Consider the following 16,864-nt stretch of genomic DNA (forward strand, 5'->3'; position numbering starts at 1 on the left):
GGTAAAAGTCTGTCTTTATCCGACTGCAGAATTTCATAATTTTATAAAAACAGAATAATACAAGGCTGTTTCTTCTTAGGAAATATTTTAGAACACAAGAAAGAAGATTTTAGGCATCAGTAGAGTTTTCCAGTTAATTACCTTTTTTCAATATTTTCTGAAATACTCTAATATTTAATATTTCTAAACATCTACAGCCTGCTTTAGTTTGTACCTCAGGGGTATACAGAAAGGCAGTCACAACATCATGAATTCTAAAAACATTATAGTTCAATCCCTCTCCCTACCATCACCCATGCATCCTTCAAATGTAAAGCTGTATTCAAGTACATAGATTTAGTTGGTTACAAGGTTTGAAATGGATGCACATCTTTTTGGGGCACTTGGTAATTGGCATACTAGCCTCCTGGGCAGGCCCCCGGATGCTGGGTGGCACATATCATGTTCATCTGGGAAGCAGCTCCCACTCACCAGAAGACTAAGAACAAAGGATCTGGCAGGCTTAAGGGAGAAGCTGCCCAGTCAACAATGTATTAAAGACACCCATTAGTTGCCTCAATTAGCTAATTAGCTCAACAAATGCAAAACCTAAATCATTAAAGAAAGTGGCCCTGATTGCACCACTGGCTCGTGATTTGGTGTCACTAACCCAGCAGGGTGGGGACAGGGTAGTTTGACAGAAAACAAAAAACAGTCCACACTAGGGAACTGGACTGTGATGGGACTTAATTTTTTATGAAAGTCAAACCCTGTCAGGAAGTTGCACTGACAAAAAAAAAAAAAAAAAAGGGTACCAGGGAGACCTCTGTGTTTATGCTTTGAATCTTAAATCAATTTAAATATAAATTGCTCTCCTTTTTTGTCATTATGAGAGAAAAAATAAAATGTGGGTTTCAGATCTCTGGTGTGCAAATGGTCATTAACTTTCATTTGACCTTGGGTATAGAACTAATATTGAATTTATGCACAGGGTATCCTCATTATATTCATCCAGTTTGCTCACAGAAAATATGTTCCCAGGAGCTGCAATACTAGAAGCCCTTTTTTTTTTCAGCACTCAAATAGAAAACTTGATTCTTTCCTTAATGCCTCTTTCTCAGTGGGTCTTACACCCATCTCTGGGAAATGTTTCTCAAGGCTTGGCAACAGTTATCAACCATAGGTACTAAATAGGTAGGTCGCCAAATGATGTAAGTTCATTAACCTGAATCACACAAGACAATAAAAGAATCCAGTCACTGAGTCATCATATTCCTCAGGACAGGGAGCATCAATGTTTAGTTCTCTTTCCCAGTATCTGATTCTCTAAAACAGGCACAAGCTTTCATTTAGAGTAATAACACCTTTATCTTTTCAGTCTTAAGACATTACATACCAGCACTGATTTGTCCTTCAGTGTGTTTTTGCAAACAAAGCCCTCAAAAACTTTGCATTCTGGAGTATACTCTGTTGTGGTTACAGTTTTCCACCCCCTTTGGCAATCATTTTCATTTACTATCTTAATGGACATGACTTTATTGAAGGAGGAAAAAGAAAATCATCTTGTCTTGCTTTTTAGTTTCCTAAATACTAAACAATCCTCAGGATTAAAAGGAGTCCAACTCTTACTCTCAGATTTCTTACTAGTAAGGAGAAATCAGGGCAAAGGGCAATTTTCTTTTGTAGTATGCTACTGAATGGTTATTTATCATTTCGACTTAATAGCTCTAATTACAAAAGACAGTGTCATGGGACTTTTTAAAAGGCAATTTTCTTTATATCCCAGTGGGAGAGTTAGGAAAAATTTACAAAGCATCTGCTGCATGCAATTTCAATTGTTCTCGGGTTTTACCAATGCTTTTCTTTTCTTGACTGTATGAATTTTTTATTTTCAAATAACCTTTAACTTTACACTACATTAAGAATTACTGCTTCCAGGTTCTGATTATGGTTTTATGTCATTAAAAAAAGGAAGATACAACCTGTCGACTACTAAATTAATTGCTATTCAATAAGAACAGGCACTGGTGGAGATGGGATGTACAAAATCTGTCAGCAAGCAGAGACAGAAGAACAGTCTCTGGAAATGTTAGAACAAGGAGTTATTATAGCACCAGAGAAGGAGATTTTACAAACTTCAACAATCAGCGTGATGTTAGGCAAAGCTCTCTTCTAGGGAAAACACCCTATTGTAGATCGCCAATCAATCAGGAAGATCAGAATGTTGTGTTGATTATTTTAGGGGAAAACACATGCTACTTCTTTCCTCTTGGCTGACAAATGCTAAATAACTCATTCATTGGGATCACAAGACAATCAGTGTAGGTCTGTGCTGACCACAAATCAGAGTGATGGCTGCGGGCCAGCACAGTATCCAGGAGGTGGCAGAGGAGAAGAGAAGGACAAAAACTAACCATGTGGAAATACAATTCTGAGAGAACAAGGTGTGTCCTTTGAAGACAGGCTGTGAAAGACCTGGAAAATTTAAGTGGTTGAAAATAATCACTAAAAAATAAGCTTAATATCTCAACCATTAAGATCTGCATTATAGTATATGTACTATAAATACAGCCAACAGACTTCTGCCATTACACACTTGTAGTTTTTTTTTTTTTTTCCCTTGAATATTCATTATGAGAGCATTCAGAGATTAGGGGAAAAACACTCAAGAGAAGATCACTGTAGCTTTTGGTTTTAGGAGCATTAAAATTAGAAAATGATCACAGAAAACACAGGTAGAGGAGTTTAAGATATAGCATATGAGCCTGTCTTTGCTGGTCCTTAACTTTGTGATTAACATCTACTCTAAAATCCCATTTTATTATGCATTTTCCTGTATTTAAGCAATATGTTCACAAAAAAGTAAGGATAAAGTCAACCATAGCACTACATTAAAAGAATTTGTCAGTCCTCCCTGGTGGCGCAAAGGGTTAAGACACAACACTATGAAGCTATCTGCAGCCAATGCAGCACCAGTTCAATCCCCGGCCAGGGAGTTGACCCACATCGCACAGCAGACCTCTCCTGTCTTACCTGCTGCTCCCCTCAGCAGTGGATTTCAGTCAGTCTGCCTGTTGTTTCTCTTGTGGTTTCTATTCTGTTTCTATTCTGTGGTTTTAAACTACTGTGGTTTCTATTCTGTTTCCCCACTCTGTCTCTAGTGAGTCCTCTCACCCCCCACACCTCTGGCCTGTACCCCCGTTCTTGTATGCATAAATAAATAAATCTTAAAAAGAAAAATTGTCAACTGAAAATAAAAAGCAAAAGTTTAGAGGACCATAAAAGTCAGAGCAATTTCATAGGTTTACTGGCTATTTTTCCTTCTAAATGTACAGGAAAAAAAGCCTTATTTTCTACTGTTAAAAATTATTTCAGTTCTAAAGACAAAACAACATGAATATATTTTCTTTGGGATGTTTCTGTAGTGAAGGAGAATGTCTTTCAGTTGTGTCAGACCTCAAAGCTCCCATCAGAGCTCCCTGTCAACATTTCATTTTCCCCATCGTACATGCACATGCACGTACCCAAGAAGAGGGCGTAAAGCTATTAAAATTTCCTTGAAAGTGTCACTGGTGACCAATGATTGTTACTAACAGATCTTTAAAGTCGGGAATTTAACTTCTTACCAGGGAGATAAAAGACCCCTGGGTCCACCACGATGGTTAGATGTAGGCTTTACCTACTTGCATATTTTATACAAGTAACTGCCAATATATGGCAAATAGTAACCAGGTTACTACTAGTTACTACTGAATGGCTGTAAGTTTCTTAACCCTTTCAAATGCCTATTTTAGTTTCCATGTAGAATTGATTAAAAAAATAAGAGGATCTACAAGGCTAAGAGATACAGGTGAACTTAAATGTAAGCAATGGCTTCCTTTCTAAACATTAAAAGTGTTACAAAAAGCTAAGGCTAAACACAATAGACTAAAACATTTTATATTATTTTGTTACATACCTACATAAATAAATAAATAATAAACATAATTAGCACTTGAACCTGAATCCCTGACTGATTTTTCTTAAAAACAGAAACAAAACAAAACAAACCACACTACCCTCCCCTACAGATCTCCCTTGATTTACACAGGGTTACATCCTGGATAAACCCATTCAAATTGAAAATGCTGACTAGGAGCTGTGACTCTCCTCAGGTCACAGCATCCACTACTGTGGTTTCTATTGAATGTGTGTCACTTTCACACCATTGCAAAGCTGAAAATCCTTTAGTCAAACTATCCTAAAGGAGATCCTACCTGTAGTTAAAAAGTTTATGAATTTTCATTCTATTCTTTTCCATTCCAGGAACCAAAGTGAAAAATGGAAATGCCTTTTCATAAATCACACCATTACTCTCATAATCCAGAAAATTACTAACAAATGGGGAAATAGCATAGTTGTAAAAACTAGAGATTGGGCATTAAAAGCCTACCCTTGCATTATGGTGCAGACTTCCTAGCCTCAGGAACATACCTCCTCTTTCAATTTTGAGGCAGGGACAAGACAGTTCCTCTTGTGGTGAAGACCTGACACTTTCACCCACCCAGCAGCCATACTTCATCTGCTCGTTTCTTTGAGGAGACAGCCTGCCCTCACCGTGGTTCATTTATTATGAGGGCTGCCCTAAGCTCTCCAACCTTCCCCAGTCATACTTCCCCTGCTCCAGAGTGGGCATTTCATCCTTTCAAGAAGATCCCCATCACGACATCCTGGGGGTCTACCAGGAGAGAGGCTCCCTCTTTCTGTTGAGATTAACTCCATAGATTCTCTGCGACAACTCCCTTTTTGGTTTCAGTTTGTTTTTCTATAGTTGTACCTAAAAAGTCCTGAATAAAAATTCCTAAAGTTGACTCCATTAAGGATAATGAAAATCATTAATTAAAATATTAATTGTTATAAATAAACATTAGAACTGGAAGGAATCACCAACATTACCAAGTTCTACACCAAACCTCTCATGATACAAAATGGCATCACTTTGCTAAGGTCACAAGGAACTTTAATGGTATAAACAGAGCCTAGAACTCCCTTTTTTTACTTCCAAACTTTAATATCCTAGATACTTACTTTTAAAACACTTAGCTAGCTGTGGGTTAAGCAGAAAGAGTGAAATATAAAAATGGCCAAGACGATTTACCAATATGAGATCTCCAGCTTTCCAGAAATAGAAGCCTACCATGCCACGCATTTCATGCGATCTGAAGATAATGAGAGCTAAAAGTGCTTTGGCTGTAGATTCCCTGGAAAAAAGAAGAAACATCTCTCCCAAGACTCTAATTAGCCACATTGGCAGCAGAATAAGCAGTCCAACAGAAAGAAAGAATTGCAACGATATCTGTGCTAATTTTTATAAATCTTGTAAAGCCTTAAAATGCTATTCACGTTCAGTAAGGTTAGCATTTAGAGAAGAAAACTGTTTAAAGGCACATCCTAATGGCCTCTTAGAACATTACAACAGAATGGATTTTTTACTAAGCTAGAGTCTTGAATCATTTATATAATCTATTGATTGGCAGTTACTTTTATTTCTGTGTGTATGGTGAGCTGAAACCAAAAACTTTTTCTCTATACTAATTCTTGTTTTAATAACCCTTCGCAGTTACACATAAATCTGCATGGCCACCTGAGCCCTAATTAACAGTTTTACTGCAAGACATAAGATATTAGAGTAATCAATTCCTTCTGTCAAGGCCCAGATGTGCCAACTATCATTTTAATACTTTTTTAATTAGATGTATACCAGCTTCTTTTTTCTTCTTCCTTTAAAAAACTCGAAATAGTTTTAAAAAAAATAACAAGCATTCACTGAAGGTACCATTCTGCTGTTGGAACTCTATTTAATTAAGGCTGTGCTGAACAGTTCTGCATTTTATCACCTTCTAACTACACAGTAATAAGTTTTCTTTTTTTCAGACATCTATCGACTTTTTTTTTTAATTTATGGAACAATTGTGATTTAAAAACAGCAGGGCTATATTTTTCCTTGCTTACCATTATATCCTCATGCCTTATATTGTACCTGGATATAGCTGGTGCCCAATAAGAATTTGATAAAGGCATGAATGGATGCAAAGCTCAATGACTTGAGCTCTCTTGTACCTTGCCACTGTCATTTTTTCATCCACTCTCAATGGCGACTTAAGCAGGGAGAATGCAGGGTGGTACAGGCAGTTATCTCCAATATCTCCCTATTTGGATTTGTTGAATATTGTAATACCATCTTCTTGATTATTTTTGTTCCCACAATGCTGCCCTAGTTTGCTCTGGCTTATGGAGTGGAGACAGAAATGTCTTTGTTTTTCTCTAAAACAATCTTCTTCACTTATATTACTTTTTTAATCAGAAAACATTAAATTTTGTCAGAGATAAGATAAGTATGCCAACTATCATTGATATTATTCAACCTATATTTCAGGATCCTAGCTAATGAAATTGTATGAGGGGGGAAAAGGAGTACTATGGATTGGGAAGAGAGAGACATATTAGTCGTAACTGACAGATGATATATTTGCCAATACCGAAAACTTAAGACAATTTTTAAAATCAGCTTTTGGAATTTATTTGAGTTCAACAGTTTAGCTAGACACACACTCAAGTGTTCTGATACAAACTACAATAAAAACAACCATTAGAAAAGATAATAGATGTAGAGGAGGAAAAGACTCAGGGTAGCTAACACAAAATTATAGGAGACAAACAAAGTTGAAAAACTTGATACTGCCTGACATCCACAGTCTTATCAGAAAGCCATGGTAATCAAGACAGTGTAGGATTGGTGAAAGAACACACAAACAGATAAATGGAACAAAATAGACAGCTCAGAAATAAATTCATACAATACAGTCAATTGATCTTTGACAAAGGAGCAAAGGCATACAATGGAACAAAGACAGCCCTTTCAGTAAATGGTACTGGAGTAACTGGATATCCATAGGCAAAAGAAAAAAAAAAAGCCTAGACACAGACATTACACAGAAATTAACTCAAAATACATCACAGACCTAAATATAAAATATGAAACTATAAAATCAATTTATATTCAAAAGGGCAGGTTTATTATAAAATGGGAAGGGAAGGAAAGGATGCTTGCACAGACACAAGTAGGCAGAAACTTGTCCCAAGGGACAAGTTTGTTTAAAGAGAGGCATGCATGGTCACAGTCTTGGGAGCAGAGCTGCTTCTGCTGCTTTGCAAATGGAGAAGGATGGGGAAGAGAAACACCTGCATAATCACAGGTAAGCAGAAGAGCTGCTGCCCAAAATAAAATTCCTAAAATGTAACAAAGGAGAAAACCTAGATAACTTTGGGTATGGCGGGACTTTTAATATACAACAACAAAAGCACGATCCACAGAAGAAAAATAAGAAAAGTAATCTCTATTAAAATTTAAACCTTCTGCTCTTTGAAAGACAATGTGAAGAGGAAAAGAAGAAATCCATAGGCTGGGGGCAATATCTGCAAAACATGCATCTGAAAAAGTGCTGTAATCCAAAGTATACAAGAACTCTTAAAATTCAAAAGTAAGAGAACAACCAACCTGACTGAAACTAGGGGAAAGACTGTGGTGGGCACCTCTCCAAGGAGAATATACAGATAACAAATAAGTATATGCAAAGATGCTCTACGTCCTGTATCATCAGGGAATTCCACATTAAAACAAGATACCACCACACACTTATTAGGATGGTCAAAATCCAGAATATAGGTAATAAAAAAAGCTGGTTAGTGGGAATGCAAAATGGTACAGCCACTTTGGAAGACAGTTTGATGGTTTCTTATGAAACTAAACATATTCTTACCATACCATGCTCCTTAGTTAAATATCAAAGGAGTTGAATCTGCATAACCACAAAAACCTGCAGAGGGATATTTATAGCAGTTTTATTCCTCTTTGTCAAAACTTGATAGCACCCAAATGTCCTTCAGTAGGTGAATGGGTAAATTGTGATACACCTAAACAATATATTATTCATTTCAGTAATGAAAACAAAGGAACTATTGGACCTCCCTGGTGGCGCAGAGGGTTGAGTCTAGGCACTATGAAGCTGTCCACAGCCACTGTGGCACGAGTTCAATCCCTAGCCAGGAAACTGACACACATGGTGCAGCAGACTTCTCCTGGCTCCTGGCTCCCCTCAGCAGTGTATTTCAGTCAAATCTCCTATTCTACTCCCACAATGTCTCTGGTGGGTCCTCTCACCCCCGCACCTCTGGTCTATACCCCAGCTCTTGTATACATAAATAAATCTTTTAAAAAACAGAAATGAACTATTAAGTCATAAAAAGACATGGAGTAGCCTTAAATGCCTATTACTAAGGGAAGGTTAATCTAAAAAGTCAAGTACTGTATGATTCAACTGTATGATATCCCAGAAAAGACAAAACTATGGAGACAGTAGAAAGATGAGTGGTTGCCAGGGGATGGGGGAAGGAAGAATGAATAGGTGCAGCACAGGAGACATTTAGGGAATAATGTCTGTATAATATTACAATGGTGGAAACTGTAAAATATTACAATGGTGTTTTATATAATATTACAATGGTGGAAACATGTCATTATACATTATACACATGTCCAACCCCATAAAAAGTGTAACACCGAGAGTTAATCCTAAGGTAAACTATGAACTTTGGGCAATAATTATGTGTCAATTTGCTGGATGATTATACAAATGTACTACTCTGTGATGCTGATAGTGGAGGAAGTTCTGCATGTGCGGTGACTGCGGGGTGACTGGGGCTTTAAGGGAATTCGATGCATTTTATGCTCAATCTTTCTGTGACTTTAAAATTGCTCTAAAAAGCAAAAAGCAAAGTCTGTTTAAGAATAGTCTGTTTAAGACTACATCATGAAAGACAAAGTCTAAGAAACCATTACAGAATAAAATGAGAGAGAGAGAAAGTATTATTTATTTTTTAAGGCTGGCCTTGCCATTTATTGCCAGAGGCCCCGGGCCCTGCTGGGACTTCCTGAGGCCCAGATATTACACAGCCTCTACCTTTGAGAAGTAGGTAGGAGAATATGTATGGGGTCAGAAAGACTCAGTTCTGGGAACTTAGCCTCAGTCCTGGGTGTGCCACTGCTTTCTGGGCTATGGCTGGTCAAACACAGGTTGTAGAAGGAGTTGCAGTCAAAAGATGTGATTACCTCTCTCCAGCCCACCCAGCAGCCTACATCTCACTGGGGCTTTTGGATCATCCCAGTAACAAGGGTCCAATACCAAGATGCAGGCTACTATGCCTGGCCACAGGCAGACTCCCAGCAAGGCTTTATACTGGACATAATTCATTTATACTAGTAACGAAAACCACAAAGTATATAAAAGCACAACAAAAAAATGTAAGATGTTTATGGAGAAATTTTAAAAACAGTATTGGAGAGCTGAAGAAATGGAAAGATCTCCTAGGTTCACGGATGGAAATGTTTATTTCCAAAGTGTCAAATTTATCTAATGATCCATAAATTCAGTGTACTTTTAATAATCACAACAGGGTTTTCATAGAACTTGACCAAAAAAAGCCTGAAGAGAACAATAAAAACAAGAGACTTGCTTTACCCAACCCCCCCTCCTTCCCCAAAGTCCTATTATAAAGCTTTGGTAATTGAAAGTAGATTGTGTAGGCAAGGGATAAATAGATAACAAGATAAAAGGAATAGAGACAAAGAATAAACACAGGTACATATATACACATCTGTGAGTGAATTAACATCACATTCAATGAATGCTACTGGGGCAACTGACACAGCATAAGGAAAACATAAAACTTCATTTCTTCTTGACAACATTTATAAAAATAAATTTCAGATGACATGTTGTGCTACATGTGGAAAAAAAACTTTATAACTGTCTAGCTATTAACCTAGCTATGCATTTTCAGTAATTTATGAGAAAATAACTGGAAAAAAGCAAAAAGATATATGCACAAGAATGTATCATCAGGTCCTTCTAATGTTAATTATAATGCAGAAAAATTAAATGTAACCCAAAAATTAGTTCAACAGGTTGTATTATATAGGTAATATAAATGATAATGTGGATCTATATTACTTATATGAAAATGAATCCTATGAAAAGTAGATTATATGTAACTACAGTAATCAACACCATAGTATTGGTGGATACTAATTGTTCTGTTTAATGGAACAGAACATAGAAGTCAGAAATCCATCCAAACAAGTACATTCAACTTATTTTGATAAAGGTGCAAAAGCAATTCAATGGAAGAAAGATGACCTTTTCAACAAGTGTTGCTGGAGAAATTTAGACATTTATAAGCAACAACAAACAAAAACAAAAAGAACCTTGACCTAAGTCTCACACCTTATATAAAAACATTCAAAGTGAATCATGGAGTCAAATATAAAACATAAAACTATAAAACTTTAAAGGAAAAATGAGACACAGGAGAAAATCGTTGGGAATTAGAACTAGGTGACAAATTCTTAGACTTAACCCAAAGTCATGATCCATAAAAAAATTAATTGGATTCCACCAAAATTAAAAATCTTTGCTCTGTGAAAGATTTGAAATGAAAATGGAAAGACAAGTTATAGACTGGGAGAAAATGTTTGCCAACCACATATTCAGCGAAGAACTGGTATCTAGAATACATAAAGAACACATAAAGAACTCTTAAAACTCAACAGTAAACAAATGACCCAATTAGAAAATGGGCAAATGACATGATCAGACTTTCAACAAAAACAACATTTAGATGTCAACTAAGCACAAGAAAAGAAGTTAGTTATTATTGGTCATCAAGAAAATACAAATTAGTATTTTTGGTTAATATTAATGCAAATTAGCCTTAACTCCTGGTGGCACAAGGTGTTAAGGCTCAGCACTCTGAAGCTATCAGCAGCCACTGCAGCACACATTCTATCCCCGGCCAGGGGACTGACCCACATGGTGCAGCAGACCTCTCCTGTCTCACCCGCTGCTCCCCTCAGCAGTGTATTTCAGTCAGTCCTCCTGTTCTGCTCCCCACTCTGTTTCTGGTAAATCCTCTCACCTCCTCCCCACCTCTGGTCTAGACCCCAGTTCTTGTATGAATAAATAAATAAAATACAAATTAAAACTACTGTGCAAAATCCCTACACATTTAGAATGGATAAAACAAAAAACAGGACATTATGAATGGCTGACAAGGATGTAAAAAACCTGGAACACTTATATAGTCATTTATTAATGATGTTTTAGTCATCGATGGATCATAGGAGTGATCCCACTGGCTACACCATCTAGGTATGTATAATTACATTCTGTGACATTTGCACAATGACAAAATCAACAGAGGGCATATTTCTCATTTAACTACATATTCCTGTAGTTAAATGATGCATGACTATGCATTACTAGTGAGAATGTAAAATAGAATAGACACTCTGGAAAGCAATTTGTCAGTTTCTTAAAAAATTAACATGCAATTACTCAACAATTGAGCGACTCTTTCTCTGGACATTTATTCCAGAGAAATGAAGACATAGGATCACAAAAAACAAACAAACAAACAAAAACATACAAGAATATTTGTACATGCAGTTTTATTCACAACAGCCTTAAACTGGAAACTAATCAGATGTTGTTCAATGGGTGCATGGTAAAACCTGCTGCTATACTTTCATATGATGGAATACTATTCATCAATAAAAAGGAAAGAACTATAGATGTAAACAACAACCTGAATAAATTTCCAGAGAATTATTACAGGAAGTGAAAAGAGTCAATCCCTAAAGGTTACATAATATCGGATTCCATTTACACAGTACTTTTGACAGGACAAAATTATAGAAATAGATAAGAGATTAATGAATGTCAGGGGTTAAGGAGGGAAAAGAGGGAATGTTGGTGTAGCCATAAAAAAGCAACATGAGCCTTGCTTGTGGTAATGTGAATGTTCTGTCTCAATGTTAATATCACAATTATGATACTGTACTATAGTTTCAAAAGATATTACCATTAGTGGAAGCTGGGGAAAGGAAACATGAGCTCTCTGTGCTACTTCTTACAACTGCATGAGAATATACAATAATCTTAAATGAAAGGAGGAATATAAGGTGATTTCACTTTTGTAAAATCTACTTTATTACATATAATATGATATATACTATTATCATATATCATATATTACATATAATACATGATATATAATAGTTTAATATACATAATAGAGAAATGTCTAGAAATAAGAGTACTAGTGGTTATCTCTGTTGGTGAGGTGATGACTGATTTTTTAATTTCTTCTTCATAGACTCATGTATTATAGAAAGTTTTCTAATAGGCATGCTATAATAGTAAGGAAAATAAATGAAGCTCTTTTCATTATGAAAGAGAGAAGAAATGCTCACTGCATACTTTTTCACTGACATTTTAAAAGCTGTTTAACATTTCATTCTATTGAACTATTAATTTTACTATTTTTCTCTTACAGGGACTTAATAATTAAGTCTAATTTCTTAGAATATATGTCTCCATTATGAGTATATATGTAAAAGCATTTCATTCTGTCCCTGTCTGAACATTCAAAACCTACCTCTTTTTACCTTATTCACTGTGCTCTAGTCAGTCTCAACTCCTTGCTGCTCTTTAAACACATCTCACACACCTTCACTCCATGCTGTTGTCTGAATATCTACAGGGCTCGCCCCCTCACTGACTTCAGGACTTTGTTCAAATGTCCTCTATCTAAGGCCTTCCATTCTGTGTAAATTAGCAACTCTTCTTCCTAGTACTTCATCTGTATTTACTTGCTCTGTTTTTCTCCAGTTAACAACATATCACTTTATTAAGGTTTTCATGATTTCTCTAATTCTTTTCTGAAATCCTATCTTCCAAAGTTTTGCCATCCCAACTCATATGGATTATAAGTTTTATTACTAGGAACATGATCAGCTCAACTCAATTTATTTCCAAGTTCTCCCTCCTACAACTTCTATACGGATTTCCTTTCTTCATTTTGACCTCCACTCACACAAATACCCACAGTCTAATGCTGTTCACTGAGACCCAGTCATGCTGTCATGCTGCCCTCTCTGTTCAACACCCTGTGGGTGAAAATGGCCTTTCTTTTGCACTTTCCTCTCTACCTTTATAGCATTTAGTCTCTGTGCACTCTACATTAGCCAAACAAAGAAAGGTGTATAAATATAATTTATACCAAGGTGTGCTTGACTCAAAAAAGTAAAGGAAAATTATAGTTTTTATGAAAAAGATATAAAAGATTTATGTTCTTAAGATATCTCCTTTCTGATTATTGCTTTGTTTTGCCACTGCTGATTTTTTATAGTGTTTTTCACCTTAAAAGTTATTTTAGTCTAACATTATCCAAGAAGGACCTCCCTTCTGATTGTCATTCCATTCAGCACTGACCTCTACCCTCCAAACTACAAAGAGTGCCTCCTTCTGACACTCTTAAGCAAGCATTTTTCTACCTCAATGAGTCTCCATTTCATATTGAATTTCAGCAAAGTATAGCTTTCTGTCCTTCAAAATGTATTTGAAAACACCCCTCTTCTTTCCATGTATCACTACCATGGATTGTTTCTACAGGTATATCAGATACCTGTAAAGGGTTCTATGAAAAATTCTTGTTTTAAGTCAGTAGAGAATTAAATTATTTTTAGAAGAAACTACTTTGAGATAAAAAATTCATGAAAACAAAAGACCACCCTTTTTCTATTTGTTCTCTTGTTGTCATACACAACACCATATGGTTGGCTTTCTTTTTAGACTTTGTTCATGACTGCAGTGGTTGGCTTTCTTTTTAGACTTTGTTCATGACTGCAGTGGTCTGCAAATCTCATTAATTATGAATTTTTTTCCCTTGAAATATGAAATAAAGCAAGACTGAAAACTTAAATATATAACATGCTATGCTATTTTGATGGCAGGTTAAGTGATTTTAAAAACAATATTTTCTGCATTATACACAAAAGCTTCCTGAGACATACTCAACTATTCACTACTATGTTCTGTGAAATAGCCCCAAAGAGTCAGAACTTTCCTCCAGTCCCAAGGAAGACTACTTACCAGACTTCCTTGCTTTCAAAGCAATAACAGCTGCTAACTCTCTCTGCATCTAATAAAATGACAGGGGAAAATCAAGTTAGAATAAGAAAAATACAGCTATCAAAAGCAATACTCTGTTTTTTAACATGTGACCAAAATTAAGAGATGCTGCAGATAAAGCTAAATTTTCTGCCACTTTTGTTTGTTTTTAATAACATGGAAAAATCTCTGCATAGATATTTTAGACCAAAACTCTAGAGGATTCATACTGACTTATTTTGAAAAGAAATTAGTTACCCAAAAATTAGGAAAAAATAAAGAAATCAGTTGCCAGAATGCATACATTGTAAAAAATTGGTATTTATGCCACAATAATGGAAGTATCTCAAAAATATAACCACAAGACATTCAGAAATAGTGCAAATAAGAAATGATTGAAACAGGCAGGATGCTAGGAAAAATACATGAAATATTATTTATCCTTCACAGATTCTAGAAAAATTGAAATAAGTGATCCTGGTGTAATGGGACTTCTGCTCAAATATAATGAATGTTCACTTGGAGCTGGAAAGGTTTACAGCAACAATTTGCATCATATGTCACATAAAAGCAAGTGCTATCGATTCATAAGGCAGGTGAAATGGGAGTGAACGAGATAAACTTTAAAATTCTAAGTGCCTTAAACCCCACTTATTTGTCCACATTTTTGCTTTCTCACACACTCTCTTTACCTTACACATTTTGAACACAAATTCTTTCTCAAAAAACAGTCTCAAAAAGGAAAATAAAACAGACAGAAAAGATAATCACAGTCACTTTCAAAGGGAGTATTTAAAAATGATAATATGAGGATAATCTTTGGGAAAATCCATGTTTGGTAGCAATAAAAATTCCAAAATTAGCATGCTTGTTCAGTTTCAGGATACAATCTCATAAGTTTAGAAGTATGCATGTCTGTATTCAGGAGTGTGGAGGTAGTGGTGGTGAGTTCGGAAGGATCCTATGGCTTGCTATATTACACAAGGTTAATGATTTGCTATTGAAATTCATCTAATCATATTTATTTGAAGGCAAGTGCTAGACAATGGAACTTCACTGAGGACTGCTTTTGCCCTGGTCAGGTTATCATCACCCTTGGAAAAGGCAGCTTCCCCAGCACTGCTTTACCACTCTGATTTCCCTGGCTGCCTAGTGTAAATGCCATTCAAAAGGGTAATCTCTTCTTCCATATGATCCAGCAATTCCACTCCTAGGTATTTACCCAAATGACACAGAAACATTAATTCCAAAGGGCACATGCACCCCTATGTTTATAGTAGCACAATTTACAATAGCTAAGCTATAGAAACAACCCAAATGCCCAAAAACAGGTGACTGGATCAAGAAGATGTGGTACATATACACAATGGAATATTACTCAGCAATCAAAAAAGATAAACCCATGCAGTTTGCAGCAACATGGATGGAGCTAGAAGGGATCATGCTCAGCAAAATAAGTCAGAAAGAAAAATACCGGATGGTCTCACTCATAGCAGGAATTTAGAAAACCTAAATAAGGGACCAGGAAAAAGACTAACTAATACAAAGTAAAAATTAAAATCAATAAGCAACTATGGACCGGAGATGCACTGCGGCAGGGTGGGGCGTGGTATGGAGAGGAAGGATTAGGGTCAAAATAAGGGGGGGGGGTGCAACTGTATGGGGAATATAACCAAAATGAAAATGCATACATTGTGCAAAAATGGAAAATGATTTAAGAATTATATAAAAGCAAATATTAAAAAAAAAAAGGGTAAGCTCTTGATCTCACTGATTCTATGATACCTGAAGACTCTCTCATGGAAATGACACAATAATGACAAGACAATCACTTCCCCTCAATCTTGGGAGCCTGTAATCTGAAAATATTCATGGTAAGAAAATTTGTCATTGTAGATCTTATGGGGAAAGAGTGTTAGGAAAGACAGAAGTGATGAGTGACCACAGCAGTGAAAAGCAGCAACCAAATATCTGTTACAGCACTCTATATTTAAATTGTGTGTAAGGCTTATTGTAGTATTACCATCTCTTTTCAGGATTTTCCTCCTTCAGATCATTACAAATATTTGCGGGGTGGAGCAAAAATACAGACAACAAACATTCACTGGGAACTTGTGACTATCCCTGACTTTAAGATATCCTAAGGAAGATCATCCTGTGAGAGACAGCAAAGAAGCAGAGGTAGAAAAATGATGCAAGAGGTGGCTCACTTAATCCCTCACAAAGCATCAAAACTAGTCTTCTCAACTCCCTTCTTTCAGTTTCCCATACCTGAAATTTTCTTCAGGAGTTCTTCAGGTTTTCCTTCTCTAATTAGAAATAAGGTTCAAAATATAAATGGCTCAGAAAGGTAAAGTACTGTATTCCCAACACTGGATATATTCAAAGATTTGTTGGGGAAAGGAAAGGAGAAATGGGATAAACAAGAAACCAATACAGGGAGCCAAGAAGATGAAAGATTGGGTATTAAAAAAGACAAGAACTCCAGAAAGAACCTAAGCTTTTCTTTTTCAACACAAAGTGATGGAGATTAGTCCAGTGTACTCTTGCTACAAAATATGAACATCAGGAGGCTTTAGGAGTATTTTATGGGGGTAGAGATGGAGTGGTGTAGAATAAACTCCATGTTTCTGCTCCGGGAAGGAAAAGGTTTTTGATAAAACTTCCAAGTGTAGGTTATTCCTCACACAAAGCACAAAGGGGAAAGCAGCGATCAAGCAAAATACAAACTAAGACATCATTATGTGCTCCTATGGCATCTTCACAGCACTTCTTTTTTGTGTGCGCAATCACTTAATTAGTCACTTTAAATGGTATGATTAATGCTTGTCTTCTGG

General features: G+C 36.1%; 1 protein-coding gene across 3 annotated transcripts in view; it reads right to left on the bottom strand.

Annotated features, from left to right (window-relative positions):
• Positions 1-16,864, bottom strand: part of RAPGEF5 (Rap guanine nucleotide exchange factor 5) — a 238,926-nt gene that overhangs the window by 126,886 nt on the left and 95,176 nt on the right. For all 3 annotated transcript variants that reach the window (XM_037508969.2, XM_054692418.1, XM_037508977.2), the window contains one exon: positions 14,010-14,058. In XM_037508969.2, coding sequence (XP_037364866.1) covers positions 14,010-14,058 — 49 coding nt within the window. The remainder of the gene's footprint in view (positions 1-14,009; positions 14,059-16,864) is intronic.

This window comes from Talpa occidentalis, unplaced genomic scaffold, assembly GCF_014898055.3.
Source record: "Talpa occidentalis isolate TD23 unplaced genomic scaffold, MPIMG_talOcc4v2.1, whole genome shotgun sequence".
Lineage (NCBI taxonomy): Eukaryota > Metazoa > Chordata > Mammalia > Eulipotyphla > Talpidae > Talpa > Talpa occidentalis.